The 27,547-nt window shown below is 34.5% G+C and overlaps 1 protein-coding gene across 5 annotated transcripts; it reads left to right on the top strand.

Moving 5' to 3' along the window:
• The first annotated feature begins 2,818 nt into the window (after positions 1–2,818).
• Positions 2,819–27,547, top strand: LOC100807087 (uncharacterized). Of its 5 annotated transcripts, none has more exons than XM_014777958.3 (26): positions 3,105–3,530; positions 4,483–4,563; positions 9,173–9,310; positions 10,002–10,112; positions 10,197–10,247; positions 10,360–10,460; positions 11,303–11,396; positions 12,041–12,172; positions 13,392–13,652; positions 13,747–13,825; positions 14,600–14,691; positions 14,798–14,881; positions 15,269–15,343; positions 16,389–16,436; positions 16,768–16,863; positions 18,496–18,725; positions 19,395–22,894; positions 23,002–23,081; positions 23,219–23,299; positions 24,086–24,157; positions 24,237–24,342; positions 24,494–24,548; positions 25,142–25,270; positions 25,364–25,481; positions 26,562–26,633; positions 26,828–27,547. In XM_014777958.3, the coding sequence occupies exons 1-26, from the start codon at positions 3,366–3,368 to the stop codon at positions 27,248–27,250; spliced, it is 6,474 nt and encodes a 2,157-aa protein (XP_014633444.1). In that variant the 5' UTR covers positions 3,105–3,365; the 3' UTR covers positions 27,251–27,547. The 5 variants fall into 5 exon arrangements, 4 of the variants coding, with proteins under 4 accessions (XP_014633444.1, XP_006583494.1, XP_006583493.1 ...); XM_006583431.4 differs by having other exon boundaries at positions 3,107–3,530; positions 23,243–23,299; positions 26,562–26,644; positions 26,830–27,547; XM_006583430.4 differs by having other exon boundaries at positions 3,108–3,530; positions 26,562–26,644; positions 26,830–27,547.

Below are 27,547 nucleotides of genomic sequence, written 5' to 3'. Positions count from 1 at the left end.
TATATCAAATTATTCACACAAATGAGACTAAAGTTTAGAGCAAGGGAGAATGTGACAACTCTCAAGATTTAGTCATTTTATTTCTTGTTAACATAAATTGATGCATGTGGTCACACATATCTTGAAAATAAATAAATTGACATGTGTTAAGGACTCAAAAATAGAAAATATTGAATGAAACAAATTTTTAAGCTCCAAATATATTTGATGTCCTACTTTTCATTATATATTGTCAAATTTTGAATCATGGTGGATATCTCCCTCCACATTTTTCTTGTTTGCATGCTTTAAATTTACTTCATGATTCTCTCCTCATTAATTGCACTATTACCTTAATTAGCATCATTTATGGAAGTAGCCAATGGTTGCTACTCCATTGGTCATGCTTAAGGGTGGGTGTGACAATTTCTATCTAAACGAGCATAGCAACCATACAATGCATAAATTGCATGCAAACCCTCATACTCCACATTGCATCAATGCCCATTTAGCCATACTTTTTCTAACCACTAGTTAGTTGAGATCAATTTCAAAACATACTCTCGCAACTTTCTCTCGTTCTACCTTAAGAGTGATTTTATTAACTTTGTTCGGCTTCCAACGACTAATGCTATGATCAATAAAAAAATGTTCATCCCAAGAAAATGAATCTAGACAATGTTTATTTCGCCCTCGTTTCAGGAAAATAGAGTTTGGACTCAAATTTGTGATCGCTAGGAAATGATCAAATAACATCTAGAGAACCTCAAAAGTCGTTCCTTCTTTATTTATTGACAAATCAAATTTCACATGAAGAAATCATTTTTCGCATCCATAATGTCCAAATCACCACTCATAAGCCATATTTTCTACAACCAATCCCTTATAATGTTGTAACCCATATTTCCTTAACAGTGTGACAACTAAAGCATTCATAGCTTGTGTTTAGCCATGCACTTCACAATTTCTTGAAAAAAATTCCATCAAGACAAACTTTTAGAAAAAGTTTATTACCATTTTCATGTTCCACTTGTACAAGATTTTGTGCTATCAAATCCACTTTTTCCCATCACACAAGGAACCTATTTATTACACAAAACTTTATCTTAAAAGGATATTTCCTTTCTTGAAGTCCTTATATCTAATGGTTTGTCTGATGTTGATTGCATTAAAGAACAAAGAAAACAAAACCCCTCATCCTTATTGAACCTCATATATTAAATATGATTTTGAATACTGATAAAAAATAATTAATGTGTATTTGAATTAATTTATTTTGAGAAAATGAAAGCTTTGTTTCCAAAAGAGACACTAGAGAAATATTATTTAAGCTTTACTATATCTTTTTATTCCTTCACAACCACCACCACCACACCTGTTATTGCCACCTCCTCCACCATACCACCACCCATAGTTTTAAAAATTAAATCGATGATTGGCCTGGTGTGGGTATTGGGTCACTAGTCAAACCAATGAGTGACTAATTAACCTGCATGACCCAATCTTTATTAAAAATATTTGAAACTTTATACCCAACCTTAATTGACCCACATGATCTAGCGCGTTTCCTCCCTTAGGATGACCTAACCCGGGTTAGTGGGTCTCTAGTTTAACTGCAAACCCGAACAGGTCATACTGGGTTACATTAGGCTCAATGCATGGTTGATTTGATAAGCAACTCGACCCACCTTGACCTCTGGGTCACGATCGAACCGATTCGACTAGCCAGGTCGGTTTGAGTTTTAAAACCTAGTCATTACCATTCCACCACTACTAGCGTCACTATCATCATTCCACCACCACCACCATCGCCACCATCATCGCCACCATTATTTGACCCCATCACCGTCATCATTGTCATCGACACCACCACCACTACCCGCGCCGCCACTCCCATCCTGCTACTTTTGCCACCGCCATTATTTCATACTAGAGTAAGATAAGATAAAATAGTTGACCTATTTTATTTATCTTCAATTTGTAATATATTTTTAAAAACTAAAAACAAAGAATAAATCGAAACTCAACTGATTTTGATTTTTAAAAATTTAAAACTAAAAATGAGAAATAATCTAAAACGTGACCTAAACTTTTTAAGATATCTATTTATAGTTTCTATTTTTTGAATGGTCAACATCCTTTGACTTTTTTTCCTCATCTTTTACTTTTAGGCTTTTAACTTTTTTTTTGTCCATACTTTTATTAATGGACTAAAATTAGTGAAAAATGTCCAGAACTAAAAAAAATCCTAAAGAGTTTAGAGGATTTAAAAAAATAATAAATCCTATTATTTAATTTAAGATTATTTTTAGTGCTCTTAAATTTTGGATATTAATATAATTCGATCAAATCAAACCAAATCAACCTGAAGAATGAATTTAGATTGATTTTGATTATTGATTTGGTTTGGATTCTAAAATTATAAACTAGATGACATCAATTTAAGTGTCATATTTGAACATGAAAATCTGAACCAATATAAACTCATTTTATTTTTTAAATTATTTATGTTGTTTAATTCTATATTCTAACTTTTTATATTATTTATTACTTTTATTTCATTTATTATAATTTTTTTATTTTTTATTTTTATTTTTTTATATTATTTTATTAGGTGACCTAATTCGAATCAACCCAAATGTGATTGAGTTATTATTTTTTTTTAAAACCAATTCAACTCAAACAATTTTTTATAACTCTTAAAATTCACACTTAAAATAATTTATAGTTTACAGAATAATTTTTTTTAGTAATTTTTTTACCATAGATAAAAATTAAACTTTATAACTATTTCTTAAAACTAAAACTTATTAGACTTACAAATGTGATTCAATCTCAATAATTAATCACATAGTCAAACTATAATATCAAAATAAAAATTTGTAAAAGTTATCTCCTCCTCACAAAAAAGTAAAAAAATAAAGAAAAACCTTAATTATATTATACTTTGGTTAAAAAACGAACCATGAGAAGCAATCAAACAACCTTAAACACACACACGTTCTGTAAAAAAACAAAAAAAAAACCCTTAAAAGTTTAAACACACGACATTGATTTTTGGTAAGTAGACTAGAGAATCTCTAAAGTACAAAAAGTAAAAGAAGAAAAATAAATAAACAAACAAATCAAAATTGTCCTGGACTCCTGGAGTCCCGGTCACTTCCAAAATTATTTAAAGCCTTGGTTTGGGAGTGAAGCGGCAGTGAAAACCGAAAGGGGTTTTTCTTCTATTCTTCTTTTTCTTCTTCTAGTGTTGCTGTCTTTGTTGTGAGTGACACACAGTGCAACGAAACGAATGCGTAAAACTATAAATAAAACCCGAACCCACCCCAAAGAAGTGTTCGTGTTTGCGAATTGTGATTTTTGAATAGAATTGAATCTCGAGAATGGAGGTGGAGTTGGAGCCGCGCGTGAAGGCTCTTCCTTTCAAGGTGAAAGCGATGTCGAGAGAATCGCCGTCGCAGAAGGCGCTTCACGTTCTCGACACCGACCTCCGCACTCACTGGTCCACCGCCACAAACACCAAGGAGTGGATTCTTCTAGAACTCGATGTCAGTCCCAAACATTTTCTTCAATTTTCATTCTCATGCATCTTCTTGTTGTAATTATAATGCTGTAATAATCTCTTAATAAACGGGGAATGATTGTTTGTTTCGTTCTTCGGTTGGTTTTTCAACTCTAGGGCTGGTTAAAGATGAACACCTTTATTTTATTTACTTTTTTTTTAATTTGATGAATAATAAAATAGTGAAACTGGAACTTGGGTTTTGCACTTTCAATTCTCATTTCTTTATACTTATTATTATTTTTTTCCTTACACTGATTCGTTTTTATAATGCTGTACTCTCTTGATATACAGTGAATGATTGTTTGTTTCCTTCGGTTGGATTTTGAACTCTAGGGCTGGTTCAAGATGAAGAACTTTATTTATTTATTTTGAAGATGTATGAATGAATGAAACTAGAACTTGGGTTTTGCACTTGGACTCTGTTTCAGCTGGGAGTAATAATAGTTTAGTTGAAGATGAATTGAATATTCGGAATTGAGTTTCTCAGTTTTTGTTTTTTTTTTTTGGGGTGGGGGGGGGGGGGGTGAGGTTCTTAACTTTTGAGATAGGTTTTAAATTGTGGTTGCAGAGGTCCCGGTTTTGTTGCATTCTCTGATTTTGTGGGGGGGGGGGGGGGGGGGGGAGGGGGGGGTTACGGACCAATGTGACCAATGTGGTAACAACTGGGGTTGTGTACACCACAAAAACCTTGATGCTTCGGCTGAAGTCATGTTTGTGGACTGGTGTTTAAAACCTTGCTTTTCAGCTATAACTATTGGAGTTTAAGGATTTTGGCTGATTTTGCAGAGTAGTGATGTTGAGATTTGAAAATGAAAAGGAAGAGGGTTGCGTGGTGTGTAGTGTGGATAGGATTGATGTGAAACGGGATTTTGTTGCAAGTTTGTGGTGTTTGTGTCTTCTTGTGTAATTAAATGATAGTTATTTCTTTATCGCAGGAGCCTTGCCTGTTGTCCCATATACGAATTTATAACAAGTCTGTGCTTGAGTGGGAAATTGTGGTTGGCTTACGTTACAAGGTTAGTGGCTGAAAGTTGTCAAGCAATTATCATTGGCAATTCATGTTTTTTTTCTCACGTGTTTTTATTAAGCTTGTGTGTGTGTCAACTGTCAAATCCTTTAGGGTCCATTTTTTTTGGCTAGTCAATGTTTTATTAAGGAAAGTTAGTATATGGTATGCGTGCATGTAGCAAGCATTTTTTTAGGTTTGATTGTTTTTGAACAAATGCCAATATATAATCCAATGACCAAACAAATTAACCAGTAGGTACAACAAAAAATTGGTATTTGAAATTTAGGATATGATACAGCCTAGATAAGTTAACAAAAATTGATAAAATATTTTATATTGATGCCGAATAATGGTAAAGAAAGAGACATTGATTATATGTCATTACGTCATCTAGAAAAAGCATAACTTCTAAGTTTGGTTCATCAAGAGACAACTTTGCCAATTCAAGAAGTCTAGTACCATCATCTAATGGATCATGTATATCTCCACTAATGCCCCATAACCTTGTCTCCTTTTTAATACAATTATACCCTTCACCTTTCCTAGATAAAAGTTGAAGGTTTGAATGCACATAAACTAAATATTGTTTCGATCCATTTTGTTTTTCTTTAATGAATGAATAAAGGGATATGTACTCTAATTCCTCTCACAACATGAAAGAACATGGCTTCACAAGAAGCTTTAAGGCAAGCTTTTCAGGTACTATTTGGATATGTATCCGGAAGTATCCAAGCCATATCCTAGAAAAAACAATTAAAAATCAAATAAAAAAAGATCGGATGCTTTTTGGATACATATTTGGGAGCATCCAAGAAGTATCATAGAACAGACTCAAGGTGTGGAATAGAGAACAATTTGGGGATACTTTTAAGAAATATACCAAGATTCAAGAAGAGTTGAATAAGATGGAAGCGGACACAGCTGATAGACAATTATCCCAGCAGGAGATGATGATCAGGAAGCAGCTTCAGGAGGATTTATGGATGGCGGCTCAATCACATGAGTCATTACTAAGGCAGAAGGCGAGATCCAGATGAATTAAAGAAGGTGATTGTAATTCTAGATACTTTCACCTGATGATCAATGCTACTAGAAGAAATAATTGCCTGAAAGGGTTGATGGTTGATGGGGCATGGACGGACGACCCGACGACAGTCAAAGAGGCAGTTAAGGTGTTCTTTGAGCAACACTTCAAAGAAAATGAGAAGGACAGACCAACATTAGATGGGGTTGCTTTCAAGACCATTGACAATCAGCAAAATCAAACTCTAGTGAGCTGTTTTCAAGAAGAGGAGATAAGAAGGGCGGTGTGGGACTGTGGGAGTGAGAAGAGTCCGGGGCCAGATGGTCTAACTTTCAAATTCATAAAGCAATTCTGGAATATAATCAAGCCTGATGTCATGCGCTTCTTAGATGAATTCTATGTTAATGGAATCTTCCCAAAGGGCTCGAATGCATCCTTCCTAGCACTCATTCCCAAAGTAGCGGATCCACAATTGTTGAATGAATACAAACCTATCTCATTGATAGGTTGCACATACAAGATAGTGGCGAAGATACTGGCGAGCAGGTTGAAGAAGGCCATGCCTTTCATCATACATGAAAGGCAATCAGCATTCATAGAAGGTAGATACATGCTACATAGTGTGATGATTGCAAATGAGGTCGTTGACGAAGCCAAAAGGTGTCATAAATCATGCTTCGTGTTCAAAGTGGATTACGAGAAGGCATATGACTCTGTCTCCTGGGAATTCCTATTTTACATGTTAAAAAGAATGGGATTTTGTGACAAATGGATTCAGTGGGTGGAGGGGTGTTTAACATCAGCATCAATTTCAGTTCTGGTGAATGGAAGCCCGTCTCGTACCTCAAAAAGGGCTCAGACAAGGTGATCCATTATCACCTCTCCTTTTTAATATTGTGGCAGAGGCACTTAGTGGCATCATATCACAAGCGTTAGAGAAGGGGTTGTATAAGGGGTTTTTATGTGGTAAAGATAAGGTGGAAATTAGCTTGCTACAATATGCTGATGACACAATCTTCTTCGGAGAGGCATCAATGGAAAATATTAGGGCTATCAAACAATGATGAGGATTTTGAACTTGTATCGGCCTCAAAATCAACTTCGCTAAAAGCGGGTTGGAGCTTTTGGGGTGTCGGATGAGTGGAGAAATGTTGTAGCTGGTTACCTCAATTGTAGGCTGTTGTCGTTCCCTTTCACGTACCTTGGTGTTCCTATTGGAACAAATCCGAGATATTGCCACACGTGGGACCCTATTATAACTAAGTGTGAGCGAAAGTTAGCAAAATGGAGCAAAGACACTTGTCATTTGGGGGGAGAGTGACTTTCATAAAGTCAGTGCTAACGTCCATTCCGATTTATTTTTTCTCTTTTTTCAGGGTCCCTAAGAAGGTGCAGGACAAGCTAGTGAGGATTCAGAGAAGATTTTTATGGGGTGGTGACCAAGATCAAGTCAAAATAGCTTGGGTTAAGTGGGATACTGTATGCTTGCCCAAGGAAGTTGGGGGGCTCGGAATAAAAGACATTAACTCTTTTAACCTCTCGCTGCTGGGTAAGTGGAAATGGAGTTTATTTCATAGCCAGGGGGAGCTGTGGACTAGAGTATTGGAGTCAAAATATGAAGGTTGGAGGGGTTTAGATGAGGTAACTAGAGGGAAGGGTGAATCTGTATGGTGGAGGGATCTAAAGCTTTTGTTCAATCATCCGCAGACTAGGGAGATAATGAATTCTGTGATTTCATGGAAGGTGGGCTGCGGGGACAAGTTTAAATTTTGGGAGGATAGGTGGTTGGGGGGAGAGGACACGCTTCTCACAAAATACCCTAGGTTGTATAGTATTTCTAATCAGCAACATCAATGTATACAACACATGGGGGCCTTCAAAGAAGCTGGGTGGGAATGAGATTTTAGGTGGAGAAGACCATTGTTTGATAATGAAATAGAGATGGCGGTTTCATTTTTGTCGGATGTTACACAAAGTACAATACAGGCTCACAAAGGAGATCAATGGGAGTGGAAGGCAGACCCGAGTGGGCAATATACGGTGAAATCTGCTTATTTAGTGCTGTGGGAGGAATTATCGGAACAGCAGCAGGATGGAGCATTTGAGGAGCTGTGGAAACTCAAGCTGCCATCAAAATTTGTTATATTTGCATGGCGGTTAATTAGGGACCGATTACCAACCAGGGTAAACTTGAACAGGAGACAGATTCAGGTTGGAGAGTTAACATGCCCTTTTTGCGGAGGTGAGGAGGAAAGTGCAGGCCACCTTTTCTTTCAGTGTGGTAAGATAATTTCAGTATGGTGGGAGTCATTGTCTTGGATGGGTTTGTCGGGTGTCTTCCCAAACCACCCAAGGCAACACTTTATCCAACACATACATGGAATGGTAGGGGGAGTGAGGTCTAGCAGATGGAAGTGGTGGTGGTTGGCATTGACATGGAGCATTTGGCAGCAAAGAAACAATATTATATTCTCAAATGGGTCATTTGATGCTAACATAATCTTAGACAATGCAGTCTTCTTATTATGGACGTGGCTCACAAATTTGGAGAAGGATTTCAACATGCATTTTAACTACTGGTCCTCAAACATCAGAGCAGCATTTCTCAATAGAGGAGGATAGACTATTAGAGCAAATTATGTAAAATGATATTATACCAGATTTTGGTCCCAACCTTTATGTATTGGGTCTAATCTGGAATGTAGTTTGTAATTCTAGTACCACTGGTACTCAATTAATAGAATATTATTTTTGCAGAAAAAAAAAATCAGAGAAAAAAATTGAATACTTTTCAGATACGTATCTAGAAGTATCCAAGGAGTATTGGTATTTGACATGAGTATGACACCAATACTTTTCAAATTTTGGAGTATTTGGGCTTCATACTACCATGGACACCAACTACAAATTCTATTGAGTTTAAGCTTTTATTGGAACGACTGGTTTTGATTGTTTGACATTACATCTTTCAGAAGCAAAATTGGTCTGGGCTAGAAATAGTAGACCAAAAAAATGACTATTTCTTTAATATTTTTTTTTGTTTTTTTTTGGGTTGAATCTTTGGTATTTGCAATCTTATGAGAACATAGGAAGTCTGATCATTGTCCTATATTAGGGATTTTTTGAAGACTTGTGCTATAGGCTCCTGTTGTTTTACCAAGGATGTTGTCAACAGGATGCACGCTTCTTGAAATCTTTCTCGACAAGGTCATTCTTGAATCATGATATAATTAAGTTGTGCTGATTTAATGAAATTGATAAATTAATTGATTGGGAACAATAATGTTGGCAAGAATTCTGTCCAACAAACTTGTTTGTAAAGAAGTTGAAGGTAAAATGGTCGAGTGTCACTTCATGTGGACACCATTTTATTTTCAACAGAATGTAGAGTTGTTTCTCTTCAGCTTTTTGATAAAGATGCACTATTAATATTAAACTCTGCTCCTTCAATTCCTTGTTTTGACAATGATGCTATATTTTGATTAGTTATTCCTCTGCATTTAGATATGGCTTATTTTTTCTTATAATCATGTATTTTCCAAGATGAATAACGCTGTGGTCTGTGCTTTATTTATTCTTATTTGCCTCCCAGCCAGAGACATTTCAGAAAGTTCGCCCACGTTGTGAAGCACCTAGACGTGACATGATCTACCCTACAAATTACACCCCATGCCGATATGTGAGGATATCTTGTTTGCGTGGAAATCCCATTGCCATTTTCTTTGTTCAGGTATACTATAATAGCTTTACCATTTCTGCTCTTCTTCATTTGTTATTGTTCTGAAATCTAGATTTACATCCTATAGAATTGTTGGATATTTTGTCCTCATTTACTTTAGGACATTTGGTTAATGAGATAGAAGGATGCTTATATTTTTTAGCAGCATTAAGCTTTTGATAAGTGAGTGGATGCTAGATGTCCACTTTTTTCAATAATTTTGTGTATTTTGATGGGGGGAGAGGGAGGAAAATATACAAGACAAAGCCAGCACCTGAAGAATATAAACTGAGAAGAGGACTGTGTTGAAGCTAATCTATCAGCAAAGCTGCACTTCAAACCCCTCCAAAGATATTCCATTGACACCCACCTAAAATCCCATGAGCATTTTCTTGAAAATGTCTTGTAATCTATCCTGTTCAACAAATAGAAACAGTGTATACCAAAAGCCTTCTCAGTTCTCATAAAACACATCTTGACAAATTTTTCAACTTTTTGTTCCCTCACAATCACAGCTCTTCTATATTGATTGGTTTTTAAGAACTACTGTTTCTTTGTTTGTGTTATTTTTTGTATCTACTTCGTATCCTTCATCTTTTTGTACTCTTCTCTCTTTCTGTTTTAACACAACTTTTATGAAAAAAGGTTCATTTGGTTCTCACCTGCTGTTACTAAGCATGTTTTTGCCACCTGTCTGTTGCAGCTAATAGGAGTTTCTGTGGCTGGTCTTGAACCTGAATTTCAACCGGTTGTAAATTACTTGCTGCCTAATATTTTATCTCACAAACAGGATCCTCATGATATTCATCTCCAGGTGAATTACATATTTTTGCTGCCATTTATGCAGTTTATTTATTCTATTATTATTCTCTCCTTTCTGATGTTTCATAGTTTACAGTTGTTGCAAGACATGACAAGTCGGTTGCTTGTATTTCTTCCACAACTAGAGGTAAACCCCAAGCATTTCTTACTTTCATGACGTTGTTTATAATTCCTATTTTTTCTGTTCTGTTTTTCCATATTTTTGTTTAGGCCATTCAGCATTGTATGTAAAACTGCAGACAGACCTTTCCAGCTTTCCCGACAGTCCTGAATCTAACCTTCGATTTCTTGCCATGCTTGCTGGTCCTCTTTATCCTATTCTTCATGTGGTGAATGAAAGGTTAGTTTGCCTTTTATATTTTCACTAGACAATTATTTTTCTATTGGAAATTGTATTCTCTAATATTTTTTTCAATAAGAAAAAGCTCAATTCCAAACAAAGATTTTCAGTAAAATAAACTGAAGGATTGTGATATTCTTATAGATTTCAAATTGCATGCCCTCATATTGTAGAGATACATAAGCTATGTATTCTGCTTCTTGTCATGCATTGTAAATTTGATTAGTTTTTAGTTTGAAAGTAAGTTATTTGATTTTGGGCTGCAAATTTCTGAAAGAGCTAAAAACCATGTAGCAGAGATGCAAAAATTAAGGTGGATGAAAAACATAATAGAAAATATAAGTTTAAGAATGAATGTGTTTGGGAGGAAGTTGAACTAGCATCAATTGACGGGAAAGCAGAGACTTGTTTTGTAGTAGTGGTTTGGTCACTCGAGAAGACGACCCAAAAAGGCCAGTGGGACAAGAGGATTGAAAGGAAGATAGTCTGGTACTTAAATTCAAATGGGAAGAACAAGGCCACTGAAAGTTTTAGGGGGAACCTTTGAAAGGGGTTATAATTGTAATGGTTTTTTGATAATATGGTTTTTGATAGAATTCAATGCTGTTAATTGATTCATGTAGCCTAGTGTAATAGGATTTGCATGGTTATTGTGTTTGTTTTGGAAACTAATTTATTGGTTCTTGGTCAGAAATTGGTATGGATTCCATTGCTAGACCCAATATGTATAAGGCACCTGAAGCCCTTTAAGTACACATCTTATTTTCTTTGTGTGTGTGTGCATGCATAGTCTGTTTTGTTGTTCATAATTTCTCTAGCACAAATAATTTGTTTAATTACAGGACAACTTCAAAACCTCCAGGCAATATCACTGACCTTGATGTCTCCAAAAGTAGTCAACTGTCACCAACCCTAACTGTTTCCTCTAACTTTGAGGTACATTCCCCTATGGTTTATTATCTGTGCTTACTGATGGTGTGATTATTATTTGTGCATGTGCTATGACGTGGTTTTCCATTCTTTGATTTTTACACAATAAGTTTGTCTGTTTCTGTGCTCAATTGAGAGAATCCTCTCCTTCCTAGCTCCAATTAACCCTATAAGTAATTTCCTTATAGGTCTCCAAAGGTCCAATTAATCCTAGAAGTCATCCCCCTTTAGGTCTCCAAAGGTCCAAAAGTGCCTTCATAAAGCGCTGTCTATTTATATCGAAACTGGAATTTTATAATTAACTGTCAGTGCTCATCAGTGCTTACATATCCAAAATCATCCAATTAAAGTCAATGCTTCCATGCTTAATCATGTTAAGTATGACATTAAGTGACTTCTTACAGTATATTTGAGGAGGGGCAATGTATTGTTAAGGGTGATTTTTTCTTAGTTGATACTTGACAAACAATTTTAATTTTTTTTTTTTTTAACTTTGGCCATTTTAGTTTCTGAAATGCAATCCATATTCTGTCTCTTGTACATGCTTTATAGAATTATAGTACTTACTCTTCCTGTATTTTTTATTAAGTGATGGTCATTCCACATGTATGACCCCTCTGTCCACGAACCTTTTTTTCTTTTTGATGCAGCCAAGGAGATCACGAAGTGCATCACCTTTAATTTTATCTGCATACCGTGCCATAGTTTTTAGGGCAGATGCAATTTTTGTGCTTCTGAGAAAGGCATATAAAGATTCTGATCTGGGCTCTGTATGTAGAATGGTATTTATCTCTCATCCATTTAGTTGTTTATCTATAGATATGTAATAAAATCTGATCAAACATAATTTATAACCCTCGCCACAAACATTCTATTTTTTTTTATTATCTATAATAATGACACCCTGTCTACATTTCCTTTCATCTTTCTCACACACACACACACACATACACATATGTATGTGTGTGTATAGATATTATAAAATATCTACACTCAATAATAATATTAAAATAATTAAAAAATAATGTCAAATAAGTCTCTAAATAACTTTAAAAAACAAAAATAATTATTTTTTACTTTTTTAATTTTTTTATACCATAATTTTTCAAAATAAAATAGTGATGTTATATAAACATTTAGGAGATTAAATAAATGATTTATTTTTTTAAAAAATTATAAAATTTATTTATTAAAATATAGAATCTATATTATGTATTATAATTAAATGTGTGAATTTCGACTGCAGTACTCTCACACACTTTCCCCTACTTTATTTGTTTCAATTTTTACTGTTATAATATTGTATATTATATTTTTACCATCAAAGTTTTATAATATCATACTACTACAACGATAAAAAAATACTGATAATACTAAAATAATATCACATGATCCTATATTGTTATAAAATAAAATCATTTTTTTACGGCAATCAATTTTTATTATTATTACCTACATAAAATATTTTATTATGTTATTTCTTTTTTCTTACATCAAACATAAAAGCATAATATAATTTTTTATACACCTTAAAGTGATTTAATACTTGTAACTATTTTGAGACTAAAATATAAATTGATTCATCCAAAGATTCACTTAAAGATTAATTTGATATATAATACATAATAAATTTTTTTTACATAATACTTTTAACTATTTTTTAATACATAATAATATGAATAATATCAACTTGATTAGTAGTATTCAATTATTAATTATATCATTATCATAATAATAAATTTCGAACAGTTAATATCATAAAAACTAAAAACTGTATAATTTGAATAATATTAACTTAATTAACATTGTAATAAGTAAAATTTAAATGATTAAAATGAAAAAAATAAAAAGTTTACCGTGCAGTACATGGATCTATAATCTAGTTAAAATACTCTTTTATTTTTGACCAAAAATGGAAATATCTATCGTTTGCTTTTTGTATATGTGCTCAATCCATTGCTGCTAATGTGTTCTTCTGGTATATGTTCGCCTTTATTTCAGGCATCTAGAATTATGCAGAAGCTAATAAATCCAGATACTGAGCAAGATGTATCAAAACCTCAAGATGAAGTAACATCTCCTTTGGAAGATAAATCAAATTCGGAACTGTCTAGTTCTTTCACTTTAGTTGATTATTCAAACCTGTTGGGTGAGGAGTTCCAGATGCCATATGAGCAGTGCGATTGCAGCTATCTTAATATATTAGATATTGGGGCTGTGGAAGAAGGAACCTTACATGTTCTTTATTCTTGTGCATCACAGGTTCCTTTCAATAACATGATATATAATTCCTTGGTGTCAATTATATTGTCAAAATTTGCAGTATGTACATTGTTTAACACACTGCAATTTACAGCCTGTTCTTTGCAGCAAGTTGGCAGAGAGATCTTCAGATTTTTGGGCTGCACTGCCACTTGTACAAGCTCTGCTGCCAGGTTAAGTGTTACTAATAAATTGTGCTTGGTTTTAGTAATAGATTGATGGAAATCTTGCTGTGACCTTTTTTCCCCTATTTGACGGAAGCTGATAGGAATCTTCAGTTTAGGAAGAAAGAAAAGGGAAATAGCACAATTAAAACAGAAAAGATGAATCTGTTTTATTGAAACGATAGGGAAAACACAAAGGAGCAATCCTCCTTTCACACAAGGGAATATCCCTGTTCCACTATGGATACAACTCGATAACCCCTCCTTGTCCTAGCAAGGATCCCTTTATACTTCTCAGCCCAACTTTCTCTAACAGAAATAACTGTCTAACAGTTCTAACTGAAAGGTCTAACAGAATTAGCAGTATTCTGTTTTTAGACTCTTTCCCTCCTCCTATACACTTATAGAGGTCTTGGTTCAGCTTGTGGTTGACCTCAATCCTCTTTCCTAACAGAAGCAAATACTAGTTTGGTTTAATTACACTTTTAGTTCCTTTATTTTTAGCCTATGCGCGATTTTGGAAATTGAAGTATGGAAATGTGTGGATCTGTTCCACTCATGTTATTATTTTATTGATATACGGTATTACCTATAAGAGAATTTGATCATTTTCCTGTAACTGTTTAATTAAAATATTATTTAAGGAGAAATTTTATTTGTGGTTGGAACTAATTTTAGCATCTTCAGTTTTCTTTATTAATAACTTTGTCATACTTATTACAACTTCTTTTATAGAACTGCTTTATTCAATGTTTGGCTTCTGCTTTGTTGGAATTTTTGTAGCCCTACGCCCATGGGTGAGCAATTCTTTTGATGTTGTTGACGACACTTTCTCTCAGTGGAAGCAACCTATTGTACAACAGGCTTTATCTCAGGTTATATTCCAAAGGCAATTATAGAGACCCAACTGGCTAGATGCTTTTGTTGTGTTCTTTGTAGCATCTTAAACTTAGTTCTCATGATTGTGTGTATTATGTGCAGATTGTTGCTACAGCAACATCAGCCGCATATCGTTCGCTTGTTCATGCTTGTGCTGGTTATCTGTCTTCATACTCACCATCTCATGTTAGTCAACCAACTATTTCTTAATTTTAAGCTAGAATCTTATTTATTTATTTTTTTCATGTATAGCCCTGTTTCCTTCTGCTTAAAAAGTAAATAATTGACAAAATAAAATTATACAGCTCACATCAGCTCTGTTTTTTTCTATTCCTACACTAACTCTTCTTAATGTTTGAAAACATTACACTGACACCTTATATATTACACTAAACCCCCTTAATGTTTGACAACATTACATTGGCACCCCCTATAAGGAAGGTTGTTGTAAACATTAAACAAGGAGGTGTATTGTGTGTAATTCGGAAAAATTTAAAGGGTATTAATGCAATTTGCTAAAAAATTTACTCTCTTCTGGATCAGCAGCTGACTTGACCTTAACTTTTTGTATAGGCTAGGGCTGCATGTGTACTGATTGATCTGTGTTCTGGTGTGCTGGCACCGTGCATGACTCAAGTGATTGCGAAGGTATGCTAGAACCTGATTCTTTGTTTTTTGAGATATCTTCTGCAATATTTTTTGTCCCTATCAGTTATTTTTATCTTCATCATCATTATTATATTACCAAAACCTGGTATTGATTTGGTCTGTCCTCATTGTGTTTAAATTTCATGCTCTGGTTCATGCTTATGATCAGCATATCTGTTCTGACATTTTACTGCTAATTTTTCTTTATGAAATACTTTGTTCAGCCATTTTGGTTAATGTGAGTGTTATAGATTATTGAACCATTTTTTTCTAACCAGCTTTAATGGTGTTGCAAGAAATTGGAAGATTGTTTTTTTTTATAGGACTGTTTTAATCTAGGTTCTGAGCTACTATATATATGGTTTTGGTACAACTGTGAGATTTGAATGTTCATATTCTATTTTTCGTTTTCTTTTTATTTGTGGGGAGGTGGGAGGGAAGGGGAGGTGCTTAGTAGATATTTTTTTTTATAAGATTAACTGTTTGGTTTCTAGTTGTTTTTTAAAGTGCACTATGTATGTAAGGGTGCACCATAGTTCTGCATATTTTGGTGCTGGTTTGTATATACAACAGTACCCCTTGTACTGCTATTATTATTAGTATATAATGTAATCTTACCTTTGCTGATAAAAAAAAATAAAACATATTTGCCGAGACCCAAAGGATTGAGTAACTTTGCATTTCTAATATTTATACTTTATCTTTGTTGTTTCTTTTCCCTTTATCATTGAGTGTCCCATATTCTCCAAGTTCCTTGTAACTTCATGCTCTGTGTTAATGAATTTCTTCTTTTATTTAAAACAACAATTAAAGTAGGAAGTTACGATTAGTAAAGTAGTTTTTCTTTTTCTTGTTTTTTTTAACACTAATGTAAATATAGGTTTTGATTTAACAAGTAGCTAGTTATGCAGTTACTTCAATTTTTCTTTTTATATCCAAATCGATGTAGAAGGCAGATTGAAATAAATGGACTTGTGTCAAGTTGTACACTTCTATTCAAATATTATTTGATTCCTCCTCATCTATGGGCCTCTTTTTTGCACAGGTCGATCTTGCTCTGGAGCTTTTGGAGGATCTTTTGGGCATAATCCATGTATGTTAGTCATTCTTGCTTACTTCATGTATTTCACAAACAATGATCATTATTTCTGATCAGCTAGCTTATTGGAACACAATGTTTATTTTCTGATAATAATTAAAATGTGTGGATCGCTATCTTTATGCACACTCTCATGCATTATACATTCATATTTCATACTACATCTGGCTATTAGCACGACCTTTTGCACTGCTCATTTGTTGAACGATTTAGGTTGCAATGTAGAAAGGTGGTTCAATACTTCCATCAATTTCTAGTTTCTTATATTCTGTTATACTAAGCTTCTTGTTATGGCTTCAAGTTAAGAAACTGTTGTGTTTGTCAGGATGCTCACAATTCACTTGTTCGTGCTCGTGCTGCCTTGAAATATATTGTGCTAGCTTTATCTGGGCATATGGATGACATACTTGGAAAATATAAGGTACTTAACTTGCTCCAAATGAGACTAAGAATTATTGCCTTTTCCTCTCCTTTCTTCTCTTCATATTGATACATTGTGCCTGAGCTAAGAGATGCAAAGTTTCAGTGCCAAATTAATGTACTATGTTTATGAAGAAGCGCAATGAAATTTTCTTGATACGTCCTTCTCTGTAGTTTACTTTATCTTCCCTTTTTTCTTGAAAACCCCTGCCCCTATCAAATATTAATACTATAACTAAGAAATAACCTAAGTAAAAGAGGAAACAAGTAACAAAATACTTCTAAGTAAATGAGGAGAATACTGAGAAATAATCATAAGTAAATGAGGAAACAATTCACAAAATAATTGTAGGTAAATGAATAAATGAGTTGCAAAATATTAGGAAAAAAGGAAATAAGAAATAATCCTAAGCAAATGAGGAATATATTAGAAAATATGAAAATTAAGAAATAATCTTTAGTATATGTGGAAATGAGCAAAAAAATTTAGAAAATATTAACTAAGGAATAATCCCTAGTAATAATTTCTTTGATACTAGATATAATGTTAATTTGTTATTTATTATTATATTTTTCTATCCACTTAGTATTTGGACAAAATTAGGTGTTCACACTGTTAACCACCCATGGCCCTCCGTTTGTATTCATTTACTTCTGTGATACCCACATGCTCCTGGATCGAGATATGATACCTGTTGATAAACTGGAATCAGAAAATATAATAACAGCAAGAACAACTCTGATTCTTTATTAGAACTTAGCAGACATACTCAAATGGAAAACAGTACAATAAAATGTCCCTGAATTTTTAAGAGCTTCACCCAATTAAAGAGTTTGACTAGTACTAGACTAACTACCTACCTGCCTGTAGTTAGTTAACTTCTGGAACTTTCTTTGTATACCTTGCACGGACCTATGTCATTGTGGGTTCTACCTATGTAAACCTAAATCTGTGAAAGCGGCCTCCTTTGTTTTCTCCCATCTCAAGGAGATGAATCATTACCTTTGGAATTGACTGGGGAAATGAGTTGGAAGGAGACTGTAAATATTTCATAATCTATCATTTTATAAACTAGACATTATTAAAAAAAAAATTTGGATAGTATTTCACAAATGCAGGGAATCTCAGTCCTACCTTTTTTGGAAAAGTGAGCTTGGTGGGGAATAGAATTCATATTGGAGTGTTAATCCAAATATTTTTCCAATATAGCAGAATGTCATTCCATTCCTTCACTGTAAACAGCGCTTAGACATTTAAACTGTTGAAGGGTAATAAGGATGTAGGGGAATTATATCTGATACTCGGATGTATATTTCATTATATAATATAACTCCAATTCTCCAAATGTCTATGATTCTTTAACCAAAGCAGCCATTTAGTGGATTGTACATAATAAGGTGTTTATATGTAATTTTTAATAAAATAACTTGAGAGTTGTGTAAGGAGGATAAACATCTCGTTGGTAAATAAATCCTATCTTTTTTATTTCATTATCTCTACATTGTATCCTTATAATTTGCTGGTGATGAAATGATTGAGCTCTTTATCTGTGAAGATGTTGCTTTTCATTTCCCCTAAAACAAAAAAAGAAGAGCCAAATAATGTTAATACTATTTAATATGCCTTTTCCAGGAAGTCAAACACAAAATCCTCTTTCTTGTGGAGATGCTGGAACCTTTTCTTGATCCTGCCATTGCTGTATCAAAAAGCAAAATTGCTTTTGGAGATTTAGCTTCTTTGTTTCCAGAAAAGCAGGAACATAATTGCACAATTGCTCTAAATATCATCCATACTGCTGTACGAAAGCCAGCTGTGCTGCCTTGTTTGGAATCAGAATGGAGGCATGGATCTGTGGCTCCTAGGTATTGCATCACTGTCTTGTGTCTTGCTTTATTGTATTGTATATTGTATTGTTGTAAATACAGTTATTTAGGATAGAAAAGTTTATCTTTCAATTTATCCTGTAGTTTATCTTTTATATAAAAAATAAAACAAAAAGATAGCTATTTTATCTTTTATCTTTTATGATTAGATTGAATAAAACAGTTTCTTCTCTTTCAACTTATTATCAACTACATAGAAAACTAATCATAATTTAGTTTAAATCTTCAATGCCAAAATAAAATACATTTGGATCTCTATGTGACTATTATAGTTAATGTTTCATGATGACTGAACTAACATTACAAGTTTTTTGTCCTTACCATGGTGTATCTAGTTTAATAATTGTAGAATATGGAGGAGGAAGGACAAAAGAGAATTTTATTCTCATATTCATTCATTCTCAAACGTCAATGATTTACTGCAAATAAATAGAAACGGAATAATAAAGGCCTAACCTAAAAATACATAATATCAGGGATTGAATTATTCCCGATTTATTTTCCCCTTAATTCTGGGAATTCTGATTTCCCATGAAAATCTGAAATTAACACCAAAATATAAACTTTCCTAATTTACTGACAATAATAAAAAATTGTTAGAAACTAAACGGATATCTTTTGTTTTGCACATTTTCTTTTTATCTGCAGCGTGCTTCTCTCAATATTGGAACCACACATGTTATTGCCACCTGATGTTGACCTCTGCAAGTCAGTTTTAAGACCAACCGATCATGAAACTGCATCTATTTCACCTCTTTCCTCTGGCATTAGTGGTGGAGGTGATTTTTCCAAGTCAAATGGTCAAGATGAGTCTATTGGAAAAACAGATGTTTCAGAAACAGCAGGAAAATCTGATTTTGTTGAAGATCGTAATCTACTTTTTGCCCCACCAGAACTGCAGAGTATGACATTGACAGATTTCTCTAATATTCCTAATCAAAATAGCTCTGTTTCTAACATTGGGGATATGAGCTTGGAACCCAAACATGTGGCTGAGAAACATGCCAGCCATCATTTTCCTACTAGTATCTTGGATGCTGGCCTTGGTTTTGAATACTTCAACCTGCAGGCAGATTATTTTCAACTATTAAACTACAATGATTGTGAACTTCGTGCTTCTGAGTTTAGACGCCTGGCTTTAGATTTGCATTCTCATAATGATGTCTCTGTTGAAAGCCATGATGCTGCAATTGATGCTCTGCTGTTAGCAGCAGAATGTTATGTAAATCCTTATTTTATGTTGTCTATTGGAGCCTCTTCAAAACTGACGGACCTCTTGAATGTTAATGAATTTAAAGCGGTGCAGTCTCATGATAAAGTTAAGGTAAAAAGGGCTTCTGGAAAGAATAAACCTAATTTAGAAACTATTGCACATATAGAAAGAAAACGAGATAAACTTGTTTTTCAAATGCTACTTGAGGCTGCAGAATTGGACAGGAAATATCATTTACAAGTATCTAATGGGGAAGATGAGGCTTATTCTGCTGAAGGTTTTGATGAACAGGTTATAAAGCTATCTCCCCTTGATGTACAATATGCAGATGCTCTAACCTTGGTTCGACAAAACCAAGCCCTGCTGTGTAAATTTTTGATCAAACGGTTGCAGGGAGACCAAATCTCAATGCATGAAATTCTCCTACAGAGTCTTGTGTACATTTTACACACAGGCACCAAGTTATATTGTCCTCCAGAACATGTGATTGATATCATTTTAAAATATGCTGAAGACTTGAACAAGTTGCTGGCATCTTTTCATCACCAGCTGAAGGAAGGTAGTTTGCATTTGACAAAACAAAGAATGCATGGGGTAGAGCGACGTTGGTTACTGCTACAAAGATTGGTAATTGCTGCAAGTGGTGCAGGTGAAGAACAAACTTTTGGAACTAATGTCCAAAATAATTACCTCTGTGGAAATTTAATTCCTTCTTCAGCATGGATGCAGAGAATTTCTCATTTTTCTGGTTCTTCATACCCTTTGGTTCGATTTCTTGGTTGGATGGCAATATCTCATAATGCAAAACAGTATATGAAGGACCGCATTTTCCTTGCATCTGATCTGTCTCATCTGACATATTTACTTTCTATTTTTGCTGATGACCTAGCTGTTGTTGATGGTGTTGTCGATAAAAAGTATGAAGAGGTAAAAATTGAAGATTCACGGCTTGAACACAGTTCTTCTGCTAAGAGGGAATTTGAGCGAGGTAATCAATGTGATGAGGAACGATCTTTTTGTGCAATATATCCTGAACTCTGGAAGTTCTTTCCTAATATGAAAAGGCAATTCAAATCTTTTGGAGAAGCCATTTTAGAGGCTGTTGGTTTGCAGCTGAGATCTGTTTCTTCGATTCTGGTGCCTGATGTTTTGTGCTGGTTTTCTGAGTTGTGTTTGTGGCCATTTTCTTTTGCATCTTCAATTGGAAGTGATAATTTAAAAGGCTATAATGCAAAGAATGCCAGAGCAATAATCCTTTACATACTTGAAGCTATTATAGTTGAACACATGGAAGCTATGGTTCCTGAGACTCCTAAACTAGTGCAAGTGCTTGTGTCACTCTCAAGTTCTACATACTGTGATGTGTCATTTCTTGACTCAGTTTTGCGTTTGTTGAAGCCTATCATTTCTTATTCTTTGTCTAAGATCTCTCATGATGAAAAGCTATTGGATGGTGATTCTTGTCTTAACTTTGAGGAGTTGTGCTTTAACATTCTTTTCATGAAACTGAAACAAAAGAGTGAGTTTGAACATAGTTCTGAAGATAAAGAATACAATACAGCGCTGCCTATTTTTATTTTGGCTTCAATTTTTCCTGATTTATCCATCCGATATAGGAGGGAGTTTTTGCAGTCTTTATTGAAACCGGCAAACTTTGCTGCTTTTGCCCCAACAACTTCTTTCTTTGATTATCTCAGTGCATTTCAATGTGTTATGGATAATTGCAAATTACTATTAGTGAATGCATTAACAGAATTTGGTGTGATTCCTCTTCGGCTGCCTCCTTATCCTCATGCAAATGGTGCTGGACTTTCTGATGATAACTTGAAACCAAATCCATGGTTTCTTAGTGATGTCTGTTGCACTTCATGTGAGAATGATGTTCATAATGTAGAAAGTAACAACTCTGATGTTGGTCATTGTCATTTACCTTCTGATGATTTAGAAGGCTTTTGTAAGGACATAGAGGGTCTCATTTTAGAACTTAATCCAGCTATTGAGCGCTGTTGGAATCTTCATCATCAGATAAGTAGAAAACTAACGATAGCATTTGCCGAATGTTTTGTTTTTTCAAAATGTTTGACATCAGTTTCTCAAAAATTTCATAAAGCTGAAGATGACGATCAAAATTCTTCACCAACTAAATCATCTGACATATTCACACTTCATTGGAGATTTGGTCTTCAAGGCCTTTGTGAATTGATCGTTATGCTTCAAGAAAGCAGTTGCTGGGAAGTTTCTTGCTTGATGCTTGATTGTTTACTTGGAGTACCCGATAGTTTTTGCCTGGATGGTGTGGTAGGCATAATATGTTCCACAATAAAGAATGTTTCTTGCAGTGCACCAAGAATATCTTGGCGTTTGCAGATTGATAAGTGGTTATCTTCTTTAATCTCTAGAGGCATCTATAACAGTCAAGAAAGTGAGGTTTCTCTGATAGATCTATTTTGTACTCTGCTAGCCCATGCTGAACCGGAGCAACGTATTGTAGCAGTTAAGCATTTGGGAATACTTCTTGGTCAATGTACAAATGGAGAAAGAGCTGAGATGAATTCTAAAATTTGCACTGACTTCATTCGAAATAAGTTAGTTTTATCCATTCCTAATTATGTTCTTTCTCGTCTGGTTTCTAGTACTTGGGATGAAGTTGTTGTGCTGGCATCATCTGATTTGTCATTACAAATAAGGATTCATGCAATGGCACTTCTGTCAAATTACATTCCGTTTGCTGAGCACCATCACTTGCAATCTTTTCTTGTGGCAGCTGATAGCATTTGTTGTTTGTGTAATGCACAACCATCACAAGAGGGTCCTATCCTGCAACTTTCATTAGCACTTATTGCTTATGCTTGCTTGTACTCACCAGCTGAAGATATTTCTTTGATTCCTCAAAAAGTATGGGAAAATGTTGAAACTTTAGGGTCAACAAAACATGGTATCAATCTTTATCCTTGCTATATTTGTATGAAATGGGCATTTTACAATTTCGGATTATGTTATACATCTTTTAACATTACATTTTGTTATCTGTTGCTTTTCTAGATGGCAAGCTTGGAGACCTCGCAAAGAAGACTTGTCAAGTCCTGTGTAGATTGAGGGATGAAGGAGATGAGGCCAAAGAGGTATCTTTTATAATGAAACTAGTCATTCATGCCAGTTTAGACAAAAAACATTTAATCCTTTTCCTGTTCAAAGCATAACTTTTGTATTTTGTTTTTTCTTATCTCATAATGAATTCCTAATTATGCTTATATATAAGGCCCTGAAAGAAGTACTTTCTCAGAATTCTTCAAAGCAGTATGACCCGGACTTTTCTAATACTCGTCAATCTGTTGTCCAGGTAATAATGTAATATACTTAAAACAACCATGTCATCCTTTCAATTTTCATGAAAGTCGAAATTTTGTTTGAATCAAAATAATTTTATACATGCAACTTGTAATAGTGTATGGTTGCTGATAAATTTATTGACACATAATCTTCAGTCCTACCCAAGTTTGTGTACTCTAAGTGAATAAGCCAAAATTACGTTTCTTTGTGTTGATTATGACGTGTTAGATATCATATTTAACACTGGTTAAATACTTAAATATGTAAATAGCTATTGCTCGAAATTATGGATGCAGTTACCACAAAATAGGGATTTGATTTTTTTATTCTTATGTACTTATGACTGGTACTGTTTTACCCTAATATATGATTATAAATAAGACTCGTGTGAACAATGAACATACAACACACAACTTTTAGACAAATTCCTTCTATAATGTAGATTTGCCTACTTGTATTTGTAATTTTATGCTTGTTAAAACTCAACTAAACAGATTTGAACCTTTTGTATTTGTAAACTTCAAGCACAATTAAATTTGCACTACTGTGTATAAAACTTCAGATTCATGTTAGAGTCTCATGTGCATGTAGTTAAGAATGTCTTTTGGTTGGAAATATAAAAAAATATAAATTTTCAATAAAGCAAAGAAGTGTTGCAATCTATTTATACTAAATTATCCAAATACATCATGCGTTTATACTATTTTCAGCTGTTATGCATTCTGGTTGGTCATAGTAGCCAAATTTTCTACAACTGTTTTATGTCATGATTTTTAACATAGTTAATTTGAAACAGGTCCTTGGCAACTTAACTGCAGTTCACTCATACTTTGATTTATTCTCAAGGAAAATTGACCAAGATGATATGGTATGTGTGGTTATTAACCAAATGCTTTTGTTATTTTGAAACTTATCTGATTAGTTACATACTGTCGAGTATTTTCTAGGAGCTTGAGGAGGCTGAGTTGGAGCTAGACATAATTCAGAAGGAACATGCATTACAAGGACGAATGGAGGATTCCAAAGATTGGAATCAGATTCCAGGTCTTCCTTGTAAGTACTTTCTGGTATAGCACATGCAACTAAGTAACACAGAAGTCTTTGTACACTTGTTTTTGCTGTCTTGCAGTAACTTATTCACTATTATTGTTGCTGAAACCGTCCACTCTGCTTCAAATTTGTTTTATAAATTTGAACTTTACAGCCTACAAAAAGGATGTCTCAAGGCTTCAGCAAATCAGAGAGTGCATTCGTTCCTTGTAAGTGGTTGTAACTCTCTTTCAAGTATTGATAGACATCCACTTGGAAAAGAATGCTAATGGTAGAAACCCTGTAGATAAGACATGATTTACTCAATTTGACTTTTATCTTTGAAGTGTTCTCTTTTTGCATGGTTTGATTCAGAGGGTTTGCAGGTTTGCATGTCTTTAAGTATGAACCATTCTATAAATCCCCCCTGGGATAGAGTTGTCTCCATGTTAAAGCTTATGAATTTTTTTTACGAAATTAGTATCATCCAATTTGACTGTGCAGCTCTTTGAGATACTGTATTTCTTATTTTCCTTGTCTTTTTTTTTTTTTTTTGTAAACAACGCCACCGAATCTTAAGTTTGGGCACTTTCTTATCTTAAGTTAAAATATCTTGTTATCCCTCCCCTTGCCAATCAAAAAGGTAAAAAAGCAAAACATTATAATCATTGGCAGCTTAGTCTTGGTTTACTGCCGGGTCAGTGTGTGGTGTGTGTGTTAAATTTTACCTTTTATTTCAGTCTTCTACCTTCTTTGATATCTTAACAATTTATGCTGTTGAGGGATGTGGCTAAGTGTTTGAAACTTGTTCTTATGTTATCAGAGAAAAGTCCAAACTTAAAGAAGATATCATAGCCCGTAGGCAAAAGAAACTACTCATGAGACATGCCCGTCAAAAACATTTGGAAGAAGCATCTTTACGGGAGGCAGATCTTCTGCAAGAACTTGATAGGTTTTAGCTCTTTATTGAGGATTTTTGGTGCTTGTTATATATTGTTTTAATTGATTGTACTGGAAGCTGAGTATTTTTATAATTATTCAACAGGGAGAGAACAGCTGAAATGGAAAAAGAGCTGGAAAGACAAAGATTGCTAGAAATAGAGCGTGCTAAAACAAAGGAACTGCGTCACAATCTTGATATGGAGAAGGAGAGGCAAACACAGGTACACTCAAAAAACAGGAATTCTTATTGTGAAATGTGTTATAAACTTATAATAATGATACTGATTTCTGACACCTATTTAAACTACTAATTTAGTTTAAGTATTATTGTAGTATTACTATTTACTAGTACTAGCCAAGCACCATTCAAGAGAGACCATTGAAGCTGGCATGTAGTTACATACATAACTGTGCCAAGGACCATTTAGTAAACCTGTCCTAATCAGTCATTAGAACTTAAATGCTACAACAGTTTATCTGGGCTGAACCACTGGATCACCTGTACAAAGTGGCAGAAAATCTCAATGTGCTTAGTCTTTCCAGAGTGATTTCAAGATATATGTAGAGTTGCTTGATTATTCCCAATCCCCATTTACAGTGAGGCCCACATTACATTCACCCAATAATAAACTAGTAAAGAGCAGTTTGCTAGCATTTCTCTTCTCCTGATAGGGATACTTTCCAATAAACATCACATTATCGCTACAAAATAGAACGATGAACTTCATTGAGTGTTGCTAGGTATTAGAAATGAACTTGGCTTAATTCACTCCCAAAAGCTAGCACAAGGGAAGATAATTGTCCAAGTCTTATAAAAAGTATTCTGGCCATATTCCTAACCAGTATGGGACATTAACACAGCCCCCACACCCAAGACTCAGCTAACCAGTATGGCCAGAATACTTTTATATGGGAGGAGGATTGCCCAAGTCTTGTAAAAGTATTGTAGTCATTCCTAGGCAATGTGGGACATATTAATACAAGGTTTGACTGACGATGCTGAGGATGAAAAACAAAGCTTAAGGAGACCCACCTTCAGCTATATAGAGATTTATCGACTTTGCTGGCAAATGCAGACCCCTTCCTAGTCAGTAAATCTAGGTAGTTGCTCTACATAACTCCCTCTTTCAAATCACCATGGAAGGAATTCTTGATGCCAAATTTTCTCCTTGCCTTTTCTGCTCTAGGAGGTTGTTTTCATGATATATATATATATATATATATTCCTTTTCCTTAATCAAAGAAAGTGTTATTCTGCTCTAGGGCTTTTAAAATAATAATACCTCTTCATTTATATGCAGAGAGAACTTCAGCGTGAAATAGAGCAAGCAGAATCAGGACTTCGACCATCTCGGCGTGATTTTCCATCCTCCACTCACACTAGGTAAGCTGTTAAATTGAATAAGTTACCTACTTACAAGTGTTCCTTGAAACTTTATCCTCACGATGAATGTTCTAGTCAAAACTATTTTTTCTCTATTCTGTTGGAAAGAACAGATGTATTTTGTGCTTCTTTTCCTTGGTTTTCTATTTGCTTCATGGGGCTTTTGTGGGTTTCTCATCTTGTAGTCGACCTAGGGATAGATTCCGTGAAAGAGAAAATGGAAGATCTGGTAATGAAGGGAGCACTAGAGCTGGCAGTGGAAGCTTACAGCCTGAAATTCCTTCCACCAGTTCATCAATGGCACCCTCACCAACTATAGTTCTTTCTGGATCTCGAACGTTCTCAGGACAGCCGCCTACTATCTTACAGTCACGTGACCGACAGGATGACACTGGCAGCATGTATGAAGAAAATGTCGATGGAAGCAAGGGTTCAGGGGATACCAGCAGCATCGGAGATCCAGAACTAGTATCAGCATTTGATGGCCAGTCTGGTGGATATGGCTCTCAAAGGCATAGTTCAAGAGGAAGCAAGTCAAGGCAACTTGGAGAACGTAGAGACAGAGACAGCAGACGTGAAGGGAAGTGGGAAAGGAAACATTCATAGCTAATGAGCATGGAGTTGTGCATTGATTAGGTATTTATGTGTGTATATAATATATATACATGCACAAAGTGTAGTACCTAAATTGCCCCAACAAAACCAAACTTTTGGAAAGTTGGAATGGACATTTGTAGAACTTTAATTTGGAGAATTCTATGCAGAACTTGGGGAACATGTCTCTTTGGGTCTGCTACATGGTAAAACAGTGCTGTACATCATTATGTATGGCTGAACTAGTTGCTGATCCATATTTTGGGCAACTGTATCAGTTTTTGTATAATAGTGAGGATGGTTTCCTAA

This window comes from Glycine max, chromosome 7 (assembly GCF_000004515.6).
Source record: "Glycine max cultivar Williams 82 chromosome 7, Glycine_max_v4.0, whole genome shotgun sequence".
NCBI classification, from domain to species: domain Eukaryota; kingdom Viridiplantae; phylum Streptophyta; class Magnoliopsida; order Fabales; family Fabaceae; genus Glycine; species Glycine max.
The sequence above is the reverse complement of the archived record's forward strand: the minus strand, read 5'-3'. Positions and strand labels throughout refer to the sequence as shown.